Raw genomic sequence first — 23,319 nt, 5'->3', positions numbered from 1 at the left:
TTAATGGTCACACATGCAGAGCACACAGTGACATGTGTTCTCTGTTACTTACAGGAAGTCTAACAGATTATCTTATTTGTTAGAAAATGTGTTTGTTTGTCGAAGTTGTGACTTGTTTTTTAAAATGTACAATCGTAAATCTGTTCAGTTTAGTGTGCTGTCAAAGATTTCTCATTCAGAGGTTAGAGTTATGAATTATTAATCTGTCAACTATCCAGCACTTAACGCTTTCAAACCACGTTATGTGAGGAAACGTTTTTTTCTATTTTCGGCATCCTTACTTTTGGCTAAATTGTACAGAATTAGATCTGGATTCATTCTTTCAAATCGCACAGAGCCTTTAAGCTGTCTTTGGGTGGAATAATGAGTTATCCAATTGATCATTTCAACAGTCAAATGAGCAGAATCAGATCAGGGTGTTGTCTAACTCAGGTAACAGAGGCCCTCTTACTCTCGGTGTAAATGTTAAAGCGATGCCGGAAAACAATATTTCTGTTCGTCAAAAACAGTATAATTACTCCAGAGATATGAAAATGGTGTCAAATAGAGCGTCAGACACAGCTTTGATTTTACAGAACTACGACGTCATGTTGTTGTTGTTCACGTCTTGAATTGATATATCTTATATACTAGAGAGAGAAGAGAATTGGGAGGGATGAAACCCTCTGTAATGGTCTCACATGCAGAGCACACAGTGACATGTGTTCTCTGCTTTTAACCCATCCTAGCACCAGGAGTCTAGCACTAGGAGCAGTGGGCAGCTATTGTACAGCGCCCGGGGAGTGAGGGGGGAAGGGGGGCATACTTGTCAACCCTCCCGATTTTCGCGGGAGACTCCCGATTTCATTGCCCTCTCCCGGTTTCCTCCCGGGGTCATATTTCTCCCGCATTTCTCCCGATTTCTGACAAAATCTGATTTACTCAGGACAGTTTCCACTCGGACTTTAATACAGCTACACCATTTTTTGGTTTCCATGGTAACACGTCTCTTTAGTAGCGCGCGCAACTCAAAGTCTGAGAGGGTGAGGCAGATAGTCACAGAAAACGGAACAAGAATCGACAACTACTCCACTCTCTGCTCACTCCTTTCCTGTAAAATACAGGTCCAGCCCACACATATGCTCCATCAAGGACGGTGCTACAGGCCGCAAGGCAGAGCACTTACACCTACAATAAGCATGTTAATGTTAATCTGCAGCTCCGGCGATCCACTAGCACCCCCCCAATTTTGGATTTTGAAATGCTCCCGATTTCTGAGTACGAAGGGGGGTGTCCGGTGCCTTGCTCAAGGGCACCACGGCAGGGCAGGAGGTGAACTGGGACCTTTCCAAGTAGCAGTCCACACTCCATATTTAGGTCTGGTCGGGGACTTGAACCAGTGACCCTACAGCTCCCAGTCCAAGCCCCTCAGTGTTTCCCCTATATACAAATAGTGGCGGCGCAGCGTCGCTGCTAAAATATGCGCGCCGCTGCTAGCCAGCCAGGTACCCCAAACATTTTTTTTTTTTTAAATAATAATAAGTGGCGACCCTTTTTCATTTTTGATTGTTTGTTATGTGGATTTGTAGTATTTGTTTGATTGTATGTTCAATAAAGGTGTATTTTTGCAAAATGTTGAGACATTGCCACTGTATGTACTAGGCAGGGTAGATTTTTGGCATAGGCGGTGGCCTAGGGCGCCAGATCTGGGGGGGCGCTGCGCTGGTAGCTCTGGGAGGGAAAAAACATTTTTGACCGTAGGCGCTCATCCAAATGTTCGGCCTTGATGTAACAACATTCATAATTAAGTAAATGTAACACCCTTTTCACCCCGGTTACACGTTTCATTTGCCCTGTACGGTGGGCGCTGTAAGTGATGAAAGTGGGGGATGTTGGCTTATCAGGCGCCCGCAGCTCACAGCCAAAGTGGTAGCGTGGTAGCGAGAGAGCGAGCGAGGGAGAGAGAGAGAGGGCGCACCGATACCGGCGCTGTTGTTAGTAGGTTTGAAATCATTCCAATGTATACTATAGGACAGTTAACCAAACATATCGTTTAAAGTTGGAGAGATACAAAAATATGCATAAATAAATAAATGTTAACTCGGTAAAATAAGATATGAATGAACAACAAAAATAAAATAAGTTACATTTATTTGTTATTGGCTATGGTAGGTTATTGGTTATGTTCACATACTTATTTGATTATTAAAATTTAAACCGATCTTTTTCATATGGGTGTTTTAGAGTTGTACCCCCTAGATCAGGTCTCTAGTAATTGTGTGCTCAAAGTGCACCAGATTGAAGCATTTTACTTTAAAATGTTCAAAAAAAATCTTCCCGGGGGGGCAGACTCCCGGACCCTCCTAGAGGAAGTGACGTCCTCCCCCCAATTCAAACATGTTCATACAATACTGAATACATTTGAAGCCATTTTGACATCTATTACGTATGTCCATAAGTTTCTGTTTTTGTAGTGTATTTGTCTTTTGTAGAGATGTTTAATTTATTCCTTACATATAAAATCTCGCCGAGGGCAGCAAATTGTCTAGAACCGGCCCTGGTACTAGGCCTCAAGAGCCTTTCTTGTGCAGACACACAAACAAATTGGCGGGGCTCACTTCGCACGTGCACACACTAAAAAGATTCCACACGCTCCACGCTCACATTATGCTGGACCCACGTGACTTAGCACCGCTGCTATGACTCCATCCTAGGGGAAACACTGCCCCTACTGACTGAGCCACTGCCGGCCTATCTTATGTAATGCAGCTAATGTATTTTATTTTAAACTATTATTTCCTTTTTTATCTTATTTGTATTATTGCTATGAAGTGTGTTTTATTTTATAACATTATAACTGTTTTTATGTTGTTGGTTTTTTACCAGGATTGTAAAGCGATGTGTGTGGCATCACTACTAAAGTGGTATCTTCAATGTAAAATACATCAACATAATGTGAGATGTGTTTTGAAAAAACGGTCCACAGACACACATAAGACAGCGTGAGAAAGCCCCACCTCATTTCAACTGGTTTTCTCAGCTTGTCTCTACATGATGAATGAACACGGTCGTAGTTCTGTTCATAAAACACAGTCAGAGTAAAAGAACCAAGCAGCAGCAACATAACATCTTTGTGTTCGGCAAAGAAATACTGCAGTGCACCATTGTGGGGGCAGAATAATAAGTAAACACACAACTTCCTCTATTTAGACTATGCACTGCTTTCTAGATACAAACGCTGGAGAAAGACCAGACTACCACCTGGAGGGAGGGGTGACTCACAGCTGAGCCAAAAGATAACAAGCCGTCACATGCACCGATACCGAGCAAACAGAAAACAGGAATGCACCTGCTGGATCAGCGTTTCTACGTTGGGTTAAACCAGATATCACAATAAAACTGACGGGAAAAGAGCCCCTAATATGCTTTTGGGGGTTTTTCCTTTCCTGTAGTGTGTTATACGGGTCTTAGTGAATGTAAATGGTCTGCAAATACTAAAATCCCACTCCCCGTCTGCCTAAAACGCCTCCATTGGACTCCTTCGTTTACTTCTCTAACATAGTGACATCACTGCATAACACTTGCACCTCTATTTGCTAACACTCCAACACATTGTACGTGATAGGCTAAGGGGCGGGACATCTCTAATCGGTTGACCAATTAAAGTAGAGACACTAAATACTGATATACACCTGAACATCAGCAGGAGAGGACTCTTTAAAGTAGAGACACTACATACTGATATACACCTGAACATCAGCAGGAGAGGACTCTTTAAAGTAGAGACACTACATACTGATATACACCTGAACATCAGCAGGAGAGGACTCTTTAAAGTAGAGACACTACATACTGATATACACCTGAACATCAGCAGGAGAGGACTCTTTAAAGTAGAGACACTGCATACTGATATACACCTGAACATCAGCAGGAGAGGACTCTTTAAAGTAGAGACACTACATACTGATATACACCTGAACATCAGCAGGAGAGGACTCTATAAAGTAGAGACACTACACACTGATATACACCTGAACATCAGCAGCAGAGGACTCTTTAAAGTAGAGACACTACATACTGATACACACCTGAACATCAGCAGGAGAGGACTCTTTAAAGTAGACACTACATACTGATATACACCTGAACATCAGCAGGAGAGGACTCTTTAAAGTAGAGACACTACATACTGATATACACCTGAACATCAGCAGCAGAGGACTCTTTAAAGTAGAGACACTACATACTGATATACACCTGCCATTAGAATACGGCCTCTTTAAAGGTGACCTATCATGCAAAATGAACTTTTGTACGTCTTTTCTACATGAATGTGTGTCCCCGGTGTTCCAGGGAACTCACCAAGTGTCAGAAAACACAACCCTCTCTATTTTCCTCCATACCCAAATCTCTTAAAAAGGGGCTGCAACGGATCTGATACAGACTGATCCAGATTTGAACACTTCTATGACGTCACAGAAGTGGCGCTACGGCTATTGGGCCAACTCCACCAATCAGGAGGAGACAGCCACGGACATTGCCGTTGGAAGGCGCTGGAGACGCTGTAGTACATATGCCAGGCCTGTAGGTGGTGCTGTTCTCACAGAATCAGCCCATGATACAAAGACAGTGTTAAATTGAGCGAAATGAGGAATGGCTAAAATGCATGATCTGTTTGGTATTTTGAAAAATAAAAAGTATAAATATGTCTTATATAGGTATGGTCCTACAATATATTATTCAAATATAGCATGATAGGTCCACTTTAAATCTGTCTTTGAAGGTATTTGATAGTAATTGATCCAAATAAATAAAACTTAATTTATACACAGAACTTAGCAAACGTTATAGAGAAAATAAATTAAAGGTCCCTTGTTTGTACATATTTTCGTTTTTGCACTTTATTGATATTTCTAGTCTAGTTTTGCTTAAATTACGTAAAACTTTTTACTGCTCTTTTTTGCTGGATACACCCTTGTCAAACTTGGCAGAGACAAGAAGAAACAGCCACAAAAGGCTGATACGATGGAGAGCGGTAACCAAGGTGTAACCAAGGTAAACAACTCCTGTCACTATCCTGTTGGAGAGGCACTCGTGCTGCGTGTGCATTGCTCTTGGCACGATCCCAACACAGAACATATTCTATTGCCTTCCTGCAGCTTATCACGTTAAAAAAACAAACATTTCAGTTTCTACACGTCTGACGAGGTTTAAAGACATGCGATTTGGAGATTCAAAAGGAAATCCTGTTTGGTTTAAAACTAGATTCAAAGATTGGTGCAGCAGCATTTCTGGATTTAATTTGCAACCAATACCAAATGAGTCTAAAAAGGCACGTTCATTGTTACTTCAAAGCTACATCGACAGGAAAAAGTCCTCCTCTTTGCCTGGAAAAAGACTCGGATGTCTTTCCAAGGCCTTTAAAAAGATGCAGGTACATTTAGAAATCTCTTGTGTAATCAAACTCTTCTCAGCAACCTGCATCGAGTTGACCTGATTTTCATCTGAGAAAGAAACCCCTATCAATAAAGGACGTCGTGTGGAATGATACGGTGGGACCAAGTATATGCCATATTTCTGAAAAGGTATTAACTATTGATGTACACAGGAATCGCATTTTTTATTTTAACCTGATAATGCCACATTGGATCCACATATCAGTGATGCAGTCTGCTGGAGGAGAGCTAGTTAGCAGAGGTGGGAAGTAGTGGAGTACAAATATTTCCTTACTGTACTTAACTACATGTTTCTGGTATCAGTGCTTTACTCCACTACTTATTTTCCTGACGACTTTTTACTTTGACTTCTTACATTTTGAACTCAAATACCTGTACTTTCTACTTCTTACATGTTGAACACAATTACCTGAACGTTCTACTTCTTACATGTTGAACCCAAATACCTGTACTTTCTACTTCTTACATGTTGAACTCAAATACCTGTACTTTCTACTTCTTACATGTTGAACTCAAATACCTGTACTTTCTACTTCTCACATGTTGAACTCAAATACCTGTACTTTCTACTTCTCTCATTTTCCAAACAGGCTGGTTCCTTTAGTCTGAATGTGTGTTTGGTGGCGTGATCATTATTCTTTAGAGTCATTGCGTGCCTATTGATTTTAACACGATCCGTGTATCCATCATTTCCTGGTCTTCTCTAAAGAAGAGGGACCAATGAAAAGGTTGTCATGTTGCCGTTGGTCACCATGGAAACATTCATTAGCTAACAATGACATTATTGTTCTATTAATATAAAGGGAGGTCAGGTACTCTTTAAAACAGCTGCTAGTTATGGGTACTTTTTACTGAAGTACATTTCAAAGCCTCTTTACTTTGACTTGAGTAAAGAAGTTTAGTCAGTACTTCTACTTTCATCAGAGTATTTTTAAACACGAGTATCTGTACTTCTACTTGAGTAAAGGATGTGTGTACTTTTACCATCTCTGGCTGTTGGCTGTTCAAATGTAGGATTCAAAATGTCATTTTTAGCAAGAAACTTGAATTAATAATGTTTTCCAAGCGATTAAAATGTACATGAGTGGGTTATGTTGTTTACTATTGTAAGTATGCAAAAGTAAATAAAGGAGTGCATGTCAAATAATTTAGATGTTTACATTGGTATCGAATATTGTAGAATTTAATAAGCTAATCTAATTTTATATAATAGCTTTTTAACTCTGTATTTATTTTTGGAGCAACTTTTAGTTTTTTGCCATGGCACTTAATATCATTTTTTTTTATTGTTAACAGTGTAATAATAATAATAGATTACATTTGTATAGCGCCTTTCAAGGGACCCAAGGCTTCTTTACAAGGTGAACAAACAAACAAACAAACAAACAAACAAACAAACAAAAGGGGCAAATAATAAAGTAAAAAATTAAATAAATATTTACTACAACATTTCTGGTATTGTAACATCCTTATCAAAATAAATACATTTTAATTAGCTATCACCAGCTTGACATCAAATACTATTGCACTTAAAACCTTTGCAAATCACCCTGCAGGATAACATTTCACCCAATGAGATCACTTTTACCATATTTCGTACCTTTCAGAACGACCCTGAGCTCGGTGCGCGCCGGAGTTCCCGTCACGTCCGGCGGGTTTTTCACGTCGCAGAAGAAAGTCCCGTTGTCGCTGAACTGAGCCGGACTCAGCTGTAACGAGGCGTCCCTCTTATTTATGTCTCCAATAAACTGAACTCTGCCTTTGAACACGTCGTGACCCGGGAATCCTCTCCCGTTGGAATAGTAGAAAACCTACAAAAAGAAAGAAAGACATTAAGTTGAATCAAACCGTGTGAAATCAGACTGTGGATTGTCCCACTCTCAGCAGTTTTAAAAGGTCAACTCAAACGATGGTTGAGAAACAAACAGACGTGCGATCACCACTAAATGCACTTTAATACAGGGGTATCCTCTCTCATGTCATAAATACTTGGGTATTCTACTCTTACACTTTTCTTCTATTCATGTATTTGTATTTGTTATGTTTGTAAAGTTTCTTAATTGTTTTATGTGAGGGACTGCGGATGGAAAGTAGCTCAAAGCTAAAACATTTCAGTTTCTACACGCTTGACGAGGTTTAAGGCGACTAAAGTGAGATTTAAAAGTCCCCTTTATACTGTTTCTCATCAATATATCACAGGTCTCAGATATATCCAGAGCCTGTCTCTGCTTGGCTGAAACACCAAACAGATCATTGCAGCATTACCCATAATCCCCTCTGTTTCAGCCCTGGTTCCAAAGAGCTGATTCTCTGTCTGTTACTTTAGAGGAAAATAAGGAGCCATTCGGGTTGCTGATTGGCTAATGGTTACTCAAGCCAAAACATCGTTATGACATCATAAAGTGGCCAAAATCTGATCAGCTCATTTTCAGACAGGTTTTTATAGAAATGGATCAAAAAGAGAGAGAATCTTTGTTCCTGAAACTTTCAGAGTCTCTTTCCACAGAGGGGACACATGTTGATGTAGAAGACACATCAAGAAGAGGGGACACATGTTGATGTAGAAGAGACATGAAGAAGAGGGGACACATGTTGATGTAGAAGAGACATGAAGAAGAGGGGACACATGTTGATGTAGAAGAGACATGAAGAAGAGGGGACACATGTTGATGTAGAAGAGACATGAAGAAGAGAGGACACATGTTGATGTAGAAGAGACATGAAGAAGACGGGACACATGGTGATGTAGAAGAGACATGAAGAAGAGGGGACACATGTTGATGTAGAAGAGACATGAAGAAGAGGGAAAACATGTTGATGTAGAAGAGACATGAAGAAGAGGGGACACATGTTGATGTAGAAGAGACATGAAGAAGAGGGGACACATGTTGATGAAGAAGAGACATGAAGAAGAGGGGACACATGTTGATGTAGAAGAGACATGAAGAAGAGGGGACACATGTTGATGTAGAAGAGACATGAAGAAGAGGGGACACATGTTGATATAGAAGAGACATGAAGAAGAGGGGACACATGTTGATGTAGAAGAGACATGAAGGAGAGGGGACACATGTTGATGTAAAAGAGACATGAAGGAGAGGGGACACATGTTGATGTAAAAGAGACAGGAAGAAGAGGGGACACATGTTGATGTAGAAGAGACATGAAGAAGAGGGGACACATGTTGATGTAGAAGAGACATGAAGAAGAGGGGACACATGTTGATGTAGAAGAGACATGAAGAAGAGGGGACACATGTTGATGTAGAAGAGACATGAAGGAGAGGGGACACATGTTGATGTAGAAGAGACAGGAAGAAGAGGGGACATATGTTGATGTAGAAGAGACATGAAGAAGAGGATTTTGCACAATAGGTGACCTTTAAAGTTTCAAAAAGGAAATCCAGTTTGGTTAAAACTAGATTTAGAGATTGGTGCAGCAGCATTTCTATCCCTTTAAAAAAAAAAATCTGTATGTATTTCTGCTTTTCATTCATTTATGGGAACAAAATAACAGAAATGTAATATTTGGATTACTATTAAAGATATACACTGGGGTTTTTTTTTTTTTATCTCAAGGGAACAATACAACTACTGGTTATTTATATTTTAAATATTGTAGATTCAACACAACTCTTTATTTACTAAGTGTCACAAATGAGTTAACACTTATAATAGTTATTCATTATGTTAACAGTGGCTGCCGGGGACAGTTTAAGCTCTTACAATAACTCATTATTCTTTGAGTGTGTGGTCACAACTCACCACGCCCTTCATCCTTACACCAGAAACTAATGAATTAACTCGCAGTAAAATAAACTGACTGACTGTATGACGATAATAATAATAAACCCTGCAGCTCTCGTCTATAAAACCCTGTGTTGTGTTTACAAGAGAGCTGTGTGTTACAAGAAGCAGAAATAATCAGGGACATTAAAAATAACGAACCATGAGATTAAATCACGATGCTCAAACAAGATTGAGACACGAGATAAAGGAATGAAAAGCTCTCTCTGGGTGTTTCTCAATGTCGAGGACGCTTCCTTGGAAGGACATGTCCCTCAGAAGCGAGGCAAGAATCCTTCCTAGCCTCGGTTCTTGCTTTCTAGACCGACAATTTTTGGTGCTTGAAACAAACCAGATTCCGGAGCTTAGAGGCGGCTCCGCTACGGTGTGAACAGGAAAAACCGGTGCTTTTCAGGCTCTAGCTCCGAACCGGCCCTGGAACCACGTTGGTGTGAAAGCCCTATATTTGGCAAGATGACTAAGCCTTATATTGACTACCTAGCTTACTTCGTCTTCTTCATCAGCCAGCATCCTTGGTATCTGTTGCTCACTGACCTGTATTCCCCCCCTTCCATCTTGATGTGTCTTGGCATCTCTTATGACCATTTATTTACGAGTTACTAACATTTCTAATAAGGCTTAGCAGTACAGATAAATGTGGGCTCACTATTTGGCAAGATGACTAAGCCTTAAGTTGGCTACTTAGCGAGAATCAACTCAGTGAGCAACAGATACCAAGGATGCTGGCTGATGAAGGAGACGAAGTAAGCTAGGTAGCCAATATAAGGCTTAGCAGTACAGATAAATGTGGGCTCACTATTTGGCAAGCAACCGGTCACCTGTTTATCTCATGTCTTATTAAGGATTTATAAAGTGTTAACAACCTAATTAATTAATTACAAACTATTCGTAAACCCTTTATCAGGGTATCTTATTGTAAAGTGGTACCAATGCTTTAAATACAATCTAAATATATATAAATCTAAATAAATCTGTTAGGTCGAGAGCAAACAGTAGCTACAGTAAATACACTTCCCCTTTCCTTACGTGAGACAAAGTAGAAGCACAATAACACAAATAACCTAAATAAGTATATAAACTCCTGCCGCTGAGACTGAACCTAAAGTAAAACCTTCTGTATTTGAACCCCATGATTTCACAGCGAGCGTTTTCCCCTGAGTTTGAAGCTCCGTCAGATAAAACAATGAGGAAACCATCGTGCAGCTGTGGGAAACACCCCCTCCCCACGTTAGATATAAAGCCCCAATTTAATTGAAAATACACACCTCCATGTGCACATTATTATTAGCAGTTATTTTTGTATTTATTGATTGTTGTGCTTTTATTAATATAATAATGAGTGACCTTTAATTACCACCCCCCCCCCCCCCCCCCCACCCCACCCTGACAGCACTCACCGTGTACGGGGTTTTGTAGAACAGGTTGTCGGGCTGGTTGGACTGGAAGGTCCATGTGACCGACGTGGTGCTGCTCACCACCTCGTTGGACCTGAAGGAGCAGCGCAGCGTGCCCGTGGTGCCGTTCTGAATCAGAACCTCCGAGTCCGCGTGGATATCGATCCCCGAGCAAGGGGTTGTGACTGTAAATACAAAAGAGTCAAATAAAATGTCTTTTTTCATTTATCTAGCAACTAAGAGCATTTCATAAAATATAAAAAATATATATAAAACAGAAGTTAATATTAAAATGGAAAATAAAAAAATATCCCCGAACAAGGTACAATTAACCTGCCGTCTTTTTTTCATTCCAGGCACATTTATAATAAGAATACTTTATTTATAACGGGTTGAAATTGGGTTTCATGAGAGCTGCGACACAATAAATAACACTATGAAATAAATACTACAAAATAATTAATATAAAAATGTGTAAACAGAAGAAGTTGAAGAAAGAATGAGCAATACAAAAAATATAAAATAATGGTATTTATAAAATAAAAAAGATAAAAGTAAAATAAATTAATATATATTATATAAAAATTATAAGTTCAAATAAATTGTCTGAGCAAAAGATACAAATACATTAGAATAAAAACTGAATAATACGAAAAATAAATTAAAAAACGTGCACATTGTCCTACAATATAATAATCAATATATATTAGGGCTGCACGATATATCGTGTCGTGAGGATAATCGCATTACGCGCATGCAGGATGTGCGATTTTTTCTTTCTGTAGGACGTGCGATATTAAAGGTCACCTATCATGCTATTTTTAGGCAATAGCATAGGTCTCAGATATATACAAATATATCAAAAACATGTGTATGAAGTGTTTTGCTCAAAATACCAAACAGATCACCCATTCTAGCCATGCCTCATATCCCTCTATTTCACTTCCTGTTTCTAAAGTGCTGATTTGGGTATAAAGCTTTAAAAAAGGAGGGGTCTGAGCTCATGCGGGACCCGGCAGCTACTGTCTAAACTAAATACTGCCGTGATGAAACGCCATATCATGGATTATCAAGGATTATCTCTGAAACAGTATGGAGCTCAAAGGCTTTCTCTCTTGCCGGTTATACCACAAGGTGAGTTCCTTTTTACTTCCTGCTTCTTCACACACATGCTCTCCAGTACAGGTTAGCTCTGAGTGTTAGCCATGCTAATGTAAACACCGACCATATTACGTCCACAACAGTCGGGCATTGTTTCTGATAGCAACGTTTCTGATAGGGCCGTGGGTCCACATTTCAGATATTACGTCATATCGGACGCAAATCTGGATCAGCTCCGTTGTTCCCCCATTTTTAGAGATTTGGGTACGGAGGAAAAGAGATGGTTTTATTTTCTGACGCTGCGTGAGTTCCCCGACACACCGGGGACACATCTTTATGTAGAAAAGACATCAAAAAGTGACTTTTGCATGATAGGTCCCCTTTAAGTAGGCAAATTAACTCAAACACGTCATGTTATAATTCTTTTGCTGCTTGCTACAAAAGGAAAATTCACGCGGCTCTCATGTCAGGGGCATTTGAGTGGGTGACATGCAGGCTCTGTCAGCAAACCACCAATCACAATCATTCTTGATCAGATCACAGCAGGATAACTCAGCTAGCTCAGCTTGTTGCTCTGATAACTTAAGATCCAGAAGTCCGTGACTAAAATCCTTCATCCGGTTGAATATTGTTAAAAAATGGCGCAATGTCAGTTTTTTCAAATATTGTGCAGCCCTAATATATACCATCGTGTATAACAATAATAAATAGAGGAATTAAAAGTGGCATATTAATGAACGTTAGGGACATGTATCGGTAAAGCCATATGAGACCAGATATTGTCTTTCAGATTTCTTGATATTGCATACTTCTGTTTTAAAGGCTGCATTATTACAGGAAAGTGATTTGATTTTCTGAACAAGCCAAACTGCTTCTCTGTTAAATGTAGCTTTGTCTGCTTAGTTATTATGCAAAGAGATAATGTACAGTGACAGTGCATACATTATTTCTTTATTCTTTCCAGTTCAGCCTTGTTAGAGGAGCCTGGGACTTTTCCCCCATTGTCATCCCTACGCTGTATTTCTTGTGCATTGGACATTTCATAAAGGGGATGTGTTGTGTTGTTTCAGGTCCCAGAGAGATGAATGCAAAACAGGAAGTCCTTTAGTTTGATAAAAGGATAAAAGGCTTCTCTGATTTGAACTCTGTAGAACTCCCACGCAGGACAACAGAAGGAGAACACAGTCCAAATACAGAGTTTATATGTAACAAAAAAGAGTTGAAATTCTGTTAAACTTTACCGGTTTAATCTGCAATGTTTCACCAGAGCTGCACCAATATATGAATGATTCATTTTCAAAGTATTTTTCCGTTCTGTTTTCAGAATCTCAAATATGGCGATTTTGTTCTGCTTTTTCTCTGATTTATTTCGTATTAAAGTGAATATTTATTGGTTTTTGACGAACAAAACAAGACATTTAAAGACATAACCTCGGATTTTCAGAAGCTGGGATGGATTTTTTTAAATATTTTATTAAATGTTATAAACAAAACGACTAATCTGGAGAAAGTGTGTGGTTATCACAGTTTCTCAAAGTGTTAAAAAACGGCTTGTCTAACACCCAAGTATATTGTAACTATGACAATGTTAGATTTTTTTATTAAAGGTCCCAGTTCATGGCCATTTCTACTGATCATATTTCCATTGTTGAGGTCTACTAGAATAGATTTAAATTGTGCAATTGTCCAAACTCACAATGGTTTCTCATACAGCATCTGTATAGTATGTGTATTCACTCTCTGTCCTACACGGCTTGTTGGAGCTCCTGCCCCCCCCCCCCTGTGAACCCAGTGTGCTCTGATTGGTCAGGACGTTGCGAGGCTCGTTGCTGCAAGGAACGGACAGGGTTTCCAGGTCGGCGATACAGCAAGAACAAGCGAAACTCATCCTGAGCACACAAACACTCACAGCCGAAGTAAAAACAATAAGTGTGTCTTGATATTGAGTTAGAAAAAGGTTTCTAACGCTGAGAGAATGGGTCTGCGGAGAGCATTTCTCCACCACCCCAACTCGTCTATTACCAGCGTTCAGGGAGCTCTATGCAAGTCAATGGGACTCCCTGTTAGTTAGCCAAGGGGTCCTGGTGTGTGAGGGGCTCCAAGGATTGGTCCATTTTGGTTCCGGGAACCGCATTACGTCATGCGGTTCCCGGAAGAAACAATGGAAAATGAGAAATCCCCAACGAGGCGTTCTGGGGCAGCATAGACAGGTCTTCTCTGTGTTAGAGTTTTACTCCCTACAGGGTGTACTTTGAGGGTTTGTGACTCTGCAGACCGTTTACATGCAGAAACACCTTCATAACACACAAGGGGACGGGTGATAACCGGAAAAGCATGACATGGGCTCTTTAAGATACACAGTATCTATATTTCTATAATTTACAAAAAAATACTCACATTTTTAACCCGACAGGTAACGCAAATTATTGTTTTTATTTAATTTTGCAATCAATAGCGATAAATCTCGAATCACCGTGTTATTAAACTGGAATTAATTGATAGCTTTCTGACTTGTGATGTCCAGGAACTACAAAGGGTATTAATATTTAATGTCTTCATGGCCCTTGATTAATTCATCATGGCATTAAAGCCTGAAGGTTAGAGGTAGTTGTGGCTCGGCAGCTATTTTACTGTTCAATTATTCCACATAAATTAATAATTTATTATTGCAATCATTTCCTTTGTCCCTTCATAACTGCCTCATTGTTGATTCTGCTGTAGGAGGACTTTTGTTTTCTATGCGCTGTGTGCTAAAGCAGGAAATAAACATCAATAAACAGCGGAGGTCAAATCAGGAACAATTTAAATGAGATGATTGGATTTGATACAGCTTTAGTTTGTAGTACAAGTAGAAATTAGTATTTTTTAAAAATAATTTTGACAATAAATCAGGTGTTATCTTATGGCGCTTTCCCACTGCAGGGCCTCGCACGGCTTAGTACGGTATGGCTAGGCCTCGTTAGGCCTCGTTAGGCCAGGCTCACTTTCTGCTGCGTTTCCATTACAGTTTAGGAACTGGGGCAGTAACTATAGTAACGCAGTGTAGGCGGAGCCGTGACTTCATCTTCAATGTGAACCACAAAAACAGAACCAAACACCTCAGAGCTCACAGTTCCTCATATCTGTTCAGAAACTAGACTAAAGTGAAACAAGTGCAATGCACAGACTGTCTGTGTCATGGAGAACACAGTCGCTGGTTTATTTATGTCTGTAGGCCGTTGTTGTGAGTCTGGACGGTCGGAGCATATACTGCGTTAGCTTAGCCGATCTCCATTCAGAAAACACACATTTTAAAAGGTTGTTCGCCTGCCGTCTGTCTGCAGACTTGTCAAAGCATTAATTCATGGTTTTTACTAACCGGTATCAGTATGTTGTTACTTCGGCATCATTTTGAAACGTGTATTACAATTAAATCACGGTCAAATATGTTGTAGTTGCCAGCGATTCTCTCACTAGCTTAGCATACTCAGCCCGGTTGTTGGCCCGGAAAGAACCTCGATTTTGTAGAGCCAAAAAAACTGTGAAAAAGTACCCGATAGCCAGAACTACGCCAAGTGGAAACGCAACCAAAAACGGGCCGGGCACGGCACGCTTAAACTGCACTGTAGTGGAAATGCGCCATTACTCAGTCAGTAGGGGCTTGGACTGGGAGCTGTAGGGTCGCCGGTTCAAGTCCCCGACCAGACCTAAATATGGAGTGTGGACTGATACTTGGAGAGGTCCCAGTTCCCCTCCTGCCCTGCCGTGGTGCCCTTGAGCAAGGCACCGGACACTCCCCTTCCCCCCTCACTTCCATTGCTCCCCGGGCGCTGTACAATAGCTGCCCACTGCTCCTAGTAGACTCCTGGTGCTAGGATGGGTTAAAAGCAGAGAACACATGTCACTGTGTGCTCTGCATGTGTGACCATTAACGAGGGTTTCATCCCTCCCAATTCTCTTCTCTCTCTAGTATATAAGATATATCAATTCAAGACGTAAACAACAACAACATGACGTCGTAGCTCCGTAAAATCAAAGCTGTGTCTGACGCTCTATTTGACACCATTTTCATATCTCTGGAGTAATTATACTGTTTTTGACGAACAGAAATATTGTTTTCCGGCATCGCTTTAACATTTACACCGAGAGTAAGAGGGCCTCTGTTACCTGAGTGAGACAACACCCTGATCTGATTCTGCTCATTTGACTGTTGAAATGATCAATTGGATAACTCATTATTCCACCCAAAGACAACTTAAAGGCTCTGTGTGATTTGAAAGAATGAATCCAGATCTAATTCTGTACAATTTTGCCAAAAGTAAGGATGCAGAAAATAGAAAAAACGTTTCCTCACATAACGTCGTTTGAAAGCGTTAAGTGCTGGATAGTTGACAGATTAATAATTCATAACTCTAACCTCTGAATGAGAAATCTTTGACAGCACACTAAACTGAACAGATTTACGATTGTACATTTTTAAAAAACAAGTCACAACTTCGACAAACAAACACATTTTCTCACAAATAAGATAATCTGTTAGACTTCCTGTAAGTAACAGAGAGCTCAGATACTTCCTGTCTTCTGCCCTTTTGAACAGATATTGCACTAATGCACACAGACAGTGATCCAGACCCTAGCAGGAAGCACTGTATGATTTAAAAACAGAAGAAACGGCTCCGTCAGCATCTGGTTGGAGATAATGTCCCAATATGAAACGGACCCGGGCGGTTTTTTGGGCGGTCAGCTGCTGTTAGTCGGAGATTTTAAGCACTTCTCTAAACAAATCAGGAAGTTACTTTGTATTATTTCAAATGGCTGTATTGTGCAATATTCAGTAATGTGTAAAGAAACGTGCTTGTATAACAAACCTTTACAATATAACTTTAAAGCTGTTGTGTTAAATAGGACATTTACTTGGACTTTTTTCATCTGCTTAAACAAAGTATTCCCAGTCTCTTCTCACAGTCTTATATAGAATTTCAAATGATGGTTGAAAAGAGCAGACTCGCACTCTCAGTCAAATAAACCTTGTATAATGATGTCGTCCCAACCCAGAGCTGCTAAGGATGTGAACGAATGTGATTTTATAACAGCACCATTATCCCTTTTGTCTATAGTTTCATTTCTTTATAGATTCCTTCTCAATTTGTCCGTGTGAAGAACAATCGGGTTTTCAGTATCAACGCAGCTGTTTTTATTATCAAATCAAGTTTTATTTATATAGCACATTTTGGTCGAGCCAAAGTGCTGTGCATGTAATAAAAACACTTTACTACAATCACAATAAAAGACAATAAATATAAAAAACAAAAACACAGGGAATAGTCAGGTGTCGTGCTCCGCTCTGACTAGAAGGCCAGAGAGAAGAAGTGAATCTTTAGTGTAGATTTAAAAACCCCTAGTGTCTGGGCCGACCTCACATGGAGGGGCAGAGTGTTCCAGAGCCTGGGGCCAGTTGCTGCGAAGGCTCGGTGCCCTCCGGTTTGAGCCTGGTCTTGGGCACTATCAGCAGCAGTTGGTCAGCAGACCTTAAAGGTCCCATGTCATGCTTTTCCGGTTATTAACCGTCCGTGTAAACGGAGTCAAAAACCCTCAAAGTAGACCCTGTAGCGAGTAAAACTCTAACACAGTCTATGCTGCCCAAGAACGCCTCGTTGGAGATTTCTAATTTTCCATTGTTTGCTTCCTGGGTTCTGTGACGTGTGAACACCCAGAGGCCACACCCTCTGCCAGCATTTCACGAAACAAAGCTTCCCAAACCTTTCAGCGGTTCATGCCGGATATGTACAGCGTAGGGCACTGAAGAGTGATGCTGTTCCTACTTTGTTTGGACCAGCGGGAGATTCGGGTACACAGCCTGTAAGTATTCATTGTTGTTTGTGTATTTATGATGTTTAAAACAAACAAGGTGTCTACCACGACTGTTTTAATGGGTACACGTTTTTTGGGCTGCTAAGTTGGGATGGTGGAGAAATGCTCTCCTCAGACCCATTCTCACAGCGTTATAAACCTTTTTTCTTACTCAATATCAAGCCACACTTATTGTTTTTACTTCGGCTGTGAGTGTTTGTGTGCTCAGGATGAGTTTCGCTTGTTCTCGCTGTAACGCCTACCCGGAAACCACACCAGTAAGCCAGCTCACTGAGCAGCGAGCCTCGCAACGTCCCGACCAATCAGAGCACAGTGGGCTCACAGGGAGGGGGGGGAGGGGGGGGCAGGAGCTCCAACAAGCCGTTTAGGACAGAGAGTGAATACACATACTATACAGAGATGCTGTATGAGAAACCAATGTGAGTTTGGAAAATTGCACAATATAAATCTATTCTAGTAGACCTCAACAATGGAATTATGATCAGTAGAAATGGCCATGACATGGGACCTTTAAAGCTCTGGCTGGGGTGTAGCGATGGAGGAGTTCAGCTATATAGGCCGGAGCCAGCCCATTTAGGGCTTTGAAAACAAATAAAAGGATTTTAAAATCAATTCTGAACCGAACTGGAAGCCAGTGCAGTGAGGCCAGAATTGGGGTGATGTGGTGACGCTTTTTGTGGCCAGTCAGAAGACGTGCAGCTGCGTTCTGCACTAGCTGCAGGCGTCTAATTGAGGCCTGGTCCGGACTCCATACCCACATTAAGAGCGTTGCAGTAATCCAGTCTCGAGGCAACAAAGGCGTTAATAACCCTTTCTAGGTCTTTAAAAAAGGTCAAAACGACTTGCTCTTGTCCAATAGTCTTATTTAAAAAAAGCAGGATTTGACTACGGTCATTATCTCTCATGTAGAATTGCAGCCAAATAACAATCGACATTTTGAAACATTGCATTAGTTAACCCTAGTTGTCTTTAATTGTGCAATATAAATAAACAGACTTAACTTAATGAGGATATTACGTTGTTAAACATTAGATGCATTAATGCCCATCCTTCCTATATTACAAGATCCTTCCTCAGTCTAATCTAGGTAAGGATCAGAATGCAGTGTTTCCCCTAGGTTTACAGCCTTGGCAGGGTGCTGCTCGGGTACCCCGAATTTTTTTTCGGGGCACCCGAATTCTTTTTATCCTCTGGAGCAGAGAGAGGAGCTGTGGATTATTGTTATTGATATCGTACAGTAACAAAGTATTTGTACATTAAAAAGTAATACAGTACAGTGTTACACTGTAGTGTACTTTTATTAAAACTGTATTCCCTTCTTATCATGTTGTCTACACTTCTTCCTTTCATTGATACATTTAAATCACCTAACTACAGCATATAACATACCTGCTGCAACCCTGTGCTGCTGCTGCTTCTCTCTGCCTCATCCTCTATTGCTGGAGGCAGCTCCACCTCATCTGATCTCTGATATGAAAGCAATCGTGTTATGATCATATTGAGCTATTGGTGTGAATCTAACATTAAACAAGCAGTCTGCTTGTCATACATTGCTGACGATACAGTTTAAGTGGAAATTTGTTGAGTCACTGCCGCTAAATGCCGGTAGCATCAAGCTAGCAAATCATGCATTAGCCTCACATCAACAGGTGTAGACAGAACATCCAATTATCCTGAGCTAATTTACTGAATAAACCAACTCACATCTCCTGTCTTTTTTTTCCACCCAACTCATTAGATTATTCTTCTGCTGGCGTTTCATTGTTGTTTTCTGTCAAATTCAATACTGTAGTTCAAAACCGCGGTACCTGCTCACCTGAGCTATTTTTAGAATGCACACGCTACGTTCGTTGTCGCGTTCGCGCGCGTCCACCTGGCCAGGCTGTTTGTGTCCTTCTCCCGTGACGATAACGGCTTGCTAAACGAATTTGAAACTGGGGGGGGACACAAACGGGCAGAAAGCAGAGCTGTTGTTCTCCTTCTTTCCTCCGCTCTTGTCTCTGATTGTGAGTGTGTGCATTCGCGTGTGTGTGTGTGGGGGGGGGGGAGCGGAGGGAGAATGTGAATACGCAAGGCAGTGGACACTGAAACATGCACATTGGATAAATAACATAGGCGTTTAGTTTATTTAATAAAAGAGCACATGTTCAATGTGAAACGTGACCGTAGATAGATTACTTCAGTTGCAATTTGGTGCTATATATATATATATATTTTTAAATAATAAAAAAAAAAATGTAAAAAAAAAAAAACACCTTGAATTTCAGGCAGGGCGTAGGGCTCCGTTGGCAGGGCGCAGCGCCCCGCCAAGACAATGGTAGGGGAAACACTGGAATGATAGCTAGGGGTAAAACATGTCTAATTAATGTAAAAACACCATTTATTAAAGATCAGCTGAGAGTTTTGGAAGCCAAAAACCTTTGTGGTGTATTTACACGCAGTTTAGAGACAGAAGCCTTTACTGTGCCAACATTTAAAGTAGATTTTTGGACAACAGGTTTGCTGCATTTACTGTATATTTTGCATTTATGACGTTAGCTTTACAATCTGGGTCGGGAAAAGGTTGGCCAACAAGGAAATGAGATGTTATCTTATGTTGTTGGACGCTAAGAGCTGAAGCGTTAAATCTTATCTAAACACAATCAAAATAACGATTAGTTCGTGCTGAACATACGGGTATTTTATAGTGAAAATGACGGAAAATAGAGTAAATAGTGAGCTGGTTACCTAAGTAAACTAAGTGGTGGATATTTTGACATGTTGTGTGTTCTTTACTTGAGTATTTCCATGTAATGCTACTTAGATACTTCTACTCCAATACATTACAAAGGCAAATATTGTACTTTTTACTACACTAAATGTAATCTAACAATCATAGTTAGTATTTACTTTGTACATAACAAACACATCATTTGCTGATATGGTATAATGCAGTACTGTATAACAACTCTACCGTGTATTTCCAGTATCTATATTGCTCCACATTGACAAACTACAAAACTAAAAAGCTCTTACATGTATTAAGAACTGGATAATATAATACACATAATAATATAATACTGTGAAAAGATGCATTCTTATTACTTTTGATGCCTAAAGTACACTTAGCTTAAAATACTTCTGTACTTTATATTATTCTGGCCATTGTGCAGAATTGAGCTTTTTGTACTTTAAGTGTATTTTAAAGCTAATACTGTTGTACTTTTACCCATGCAACATTTTGTAACAAGACTTTAACTTATAATGGATTCTTTTTGAGACTATAGTATTTTTACTTTTACTTATAAGTACAAGATCTGAGTACTTCTTCCACCTCTAAAATAGTAAACCCTCGGGCGACACGTAGTGACCGAAGAGCCCCACGCCTATCGACACCATTATTCACAAACATGGCACTTGAATGTGTCTGTGTGTATCATCAAAGAAACCTACGTGATAGCACACATGTTTGAACTTTTTCTGTATTATGAGAAGTCATTTTACAATTCGGCATATTAAAAACACAGAAATAAACCCTTTAATTTAGGTAAATATGACGGTGAAGACATGGGTTAGCCTCCCTGTTAACCGCTGAGATCACACCGTTACCTCCCATAGAACGTGACTACATCAAGGGCGGTAGCTACCACTCTGCACCAAACCTCATTCAAATTATAGTGAATTTAACTATAAACTTCAATTAAATACCCGATACATGTACCAATAGGTGTATAAGCATAGGTGTAGCTAATACTGTGTATATATAGATGATTTCGGCATTGTTAATTATCATCTCTACCAACAGGAAGTGAAGAAAGGTGCATTAATTGGTAAGAAGAGTTTAGAGGGGTAACCACCACTCTTTACTAAATCTCACTCAAATCATAGTAAATGTAACCATTAACCTTAATTAAATAACCTTTACATGTTACCAATAGGTGTACACGATAAAGTAGCTTCAACACACTGGATACATGTTTTCGGCAGTGTTAAATAAAGGTGAACAAAGGTGCATTAATTACCACTCTACACCAAATCCCACTTAAATTATAGTGGATTTAACTTTTAACCTTAGTTAAATAACCTTTACATGTAACCAATTAGTATAAAAGCATGTAGAGAGAAAAGACTCCTTATAAATATGTGTTCGGCTTGGTTTAATATAGTCTATAGCCACAAGAGGTAAACACTATTCACCAAATCTCGTTTAAATTATAGTGCATTTAACGATTAACCTTAATTATATAACCTAACATTTACCAATAGGTGTGTGCGTTTAAGTGTAGCTTACAATCCCTTTATGGATGTTTTCGGCACTGTTAAATCTCGTCTCTAGCAACAAAAGGTGAACAAAGGTGCATTAATTAGTAGGAAATGTTAGGTTTTAGGTGCTGCTGTACATGAAACAACGCTAGCTAGCTAACCTGGTGTCCCACCTTAAATAAAGAGGCTAACATCAAACATATCCAAATTCAAATATAACCCAAGATGGGCTTCAGCACTCACCTAATACAATACATAGCATAAATCCAGTCAATAAAACCCGCCTGCAGCTCATATTTGACCATTTTGTCTCCATTATGTTGTTGTAAACAGGAGGAGTTCCTCTGCTGTTTTTTTTTCCTCCACCCTGAATCGTTTTTCTTCTTCGTGGGAACTTTTGGTGGCGGGGTTCGAAGTTGTTAATGAGAAGGATGCCCCCTGGAGGCTGAATAGAGCTATTACTGCTGCCATCTGAATTCTAAAATAGATAAAGTAATAAAAGAAATAGTAAATAATAAAATGTGACAAATTAATAATAAGCGTAAAAAAGAATACATAAATAGAAATTAAAAATAAATGAAAAATAAAAGTTAAATAAATAAGATAAAATTAAAAATATGAAATATATTTAAAAACATAATCATATCATATATTATATAGTTTGTGTCTTATTTTATTGTTGCTCTTTGGCCAGATATATATACTTGTTAATTAGGTCCTTTAATGTATTTTATGTACATCCTCATATTTCTTTAAAAGGCTATTACAGCAGTCACCTGCATTGTATAGTGAGATAAGGGCTTATTTGATTATTTCACAGTGATAAACCTGCAGCCTCTCTTCCCCTCGGAGCTGCTGGACGTCAGTGTGTTACTGTACCTGGGCAGATTGTGTGTTCTCTCTGTGTGAGACGTGGCAATTAGATGTGAATAGTTGTGTTAAGTGGAAGGAGATGTGTTCCATTGTTTATCTCTGTCTCTTGTAAGAAAGCTGTTCTATAGTTTGCTTTGTTTTGTAAATTGTCTGGTGAGCCCTCTTTGTTTTGAGTCATTAAAAAAAAAATCTTTAGTTTTGCAAATCAGTTTCTTCTCCTCTTTGTGTCTCCCGGTTATTCAATCTCTTCCCTTGAAACCCTAGAGACTATTAGGGAACGTAACAGATGCATGTAAACCGAAGAATAACAGTCAATATGAAGCAGGGAATTTGACAATTTTTCAAGGCATGAAAGCCTCAGAAAAATACAAATATTCAAGTCTTTAGTTCAGGGGTGTCAAACTCAAGGCCCGGGGGCCAAATCCGGCCCATGACTTCATTTTCTGTGGCCCCACAAGAGCTTGCAAAGAATAATATGTTTATTACAGGTTACTGTACATGTCGATTTACAGAAGCACGTTGCCCATAAACTACATGTCCCACAATGCATCTCAAATTTGACTTTTTTCTCCGAATTTGACTTTTTTTCTTCAAAATACACCTTTTTTTCTTAGA

At 39.7% G+C, this 23,319-nt stretch overlaps 1 protein-coding gene and 1 long non-coding RNA gene across 2 annotated transcripts in view; both read right to left on the bottom strand.

Moving 5' to 3' along the window:
• mpzl1l (myelin protein zero-like 1 like) overlaps window positions 1-22,232 on the bottom strand; it is a 33,507-nt gene extending 11,275 nt beyond the window's left edge. The window contains exons 1-3 of the mRNA XM_079647375.1: window positions 22,075-22,232; window positions 10,642-10,823; window positions 7,039-7,249 (exon numbers count right to left, since the gene is read on the bottom strand). Coding sequence (XP_079503501.1) covers window positions 7,039-7,249; window positions 10,642-10,823; window positions 22,075-22,147 — 466 coding nt within the window. The 5' untranslated portion in view covers window positions 22,148-22,232. The remainder of the gene's footprint in view (window positions 1-7,038; window positions 7,250-10,641; window positions 10,824-22,074) is intronic.
• On the bottom strand, window positions 18,762-19,799 carry LOC307017685. The gene is made up of 2 exons (XR_013802241.1): window positions 19,406-19,799; window positions 18,762-19,056 (listed from the first exon to the last, which is right to left on the bottom strand). It is a non-coding gene; the product is annotated as an uncharacterized lncRNA (long non-coding RNA).
• Window positions 22,233-23,319: the final 1,087 nt, after the last annotated feature.

This window comes from Notothenia rossii (genome assembly GCF_949606895.1).
Source record: "Notothenia rossii genome assembly, chromosome: 9".
In the NCBI taxonomy this organism is placed as follows: domain Eukaryota; kingdom Metazoa; phylum Chordata; class Actinopteri; order Perciformes; family Nototheniidae; genus Notothenia; species Notothenia rossii.
The sequence above is the reverse complement of the archived record's forward strand: the minus strand, read 5'-3'. Positions and strand labels throughout refer to the sequence as shown.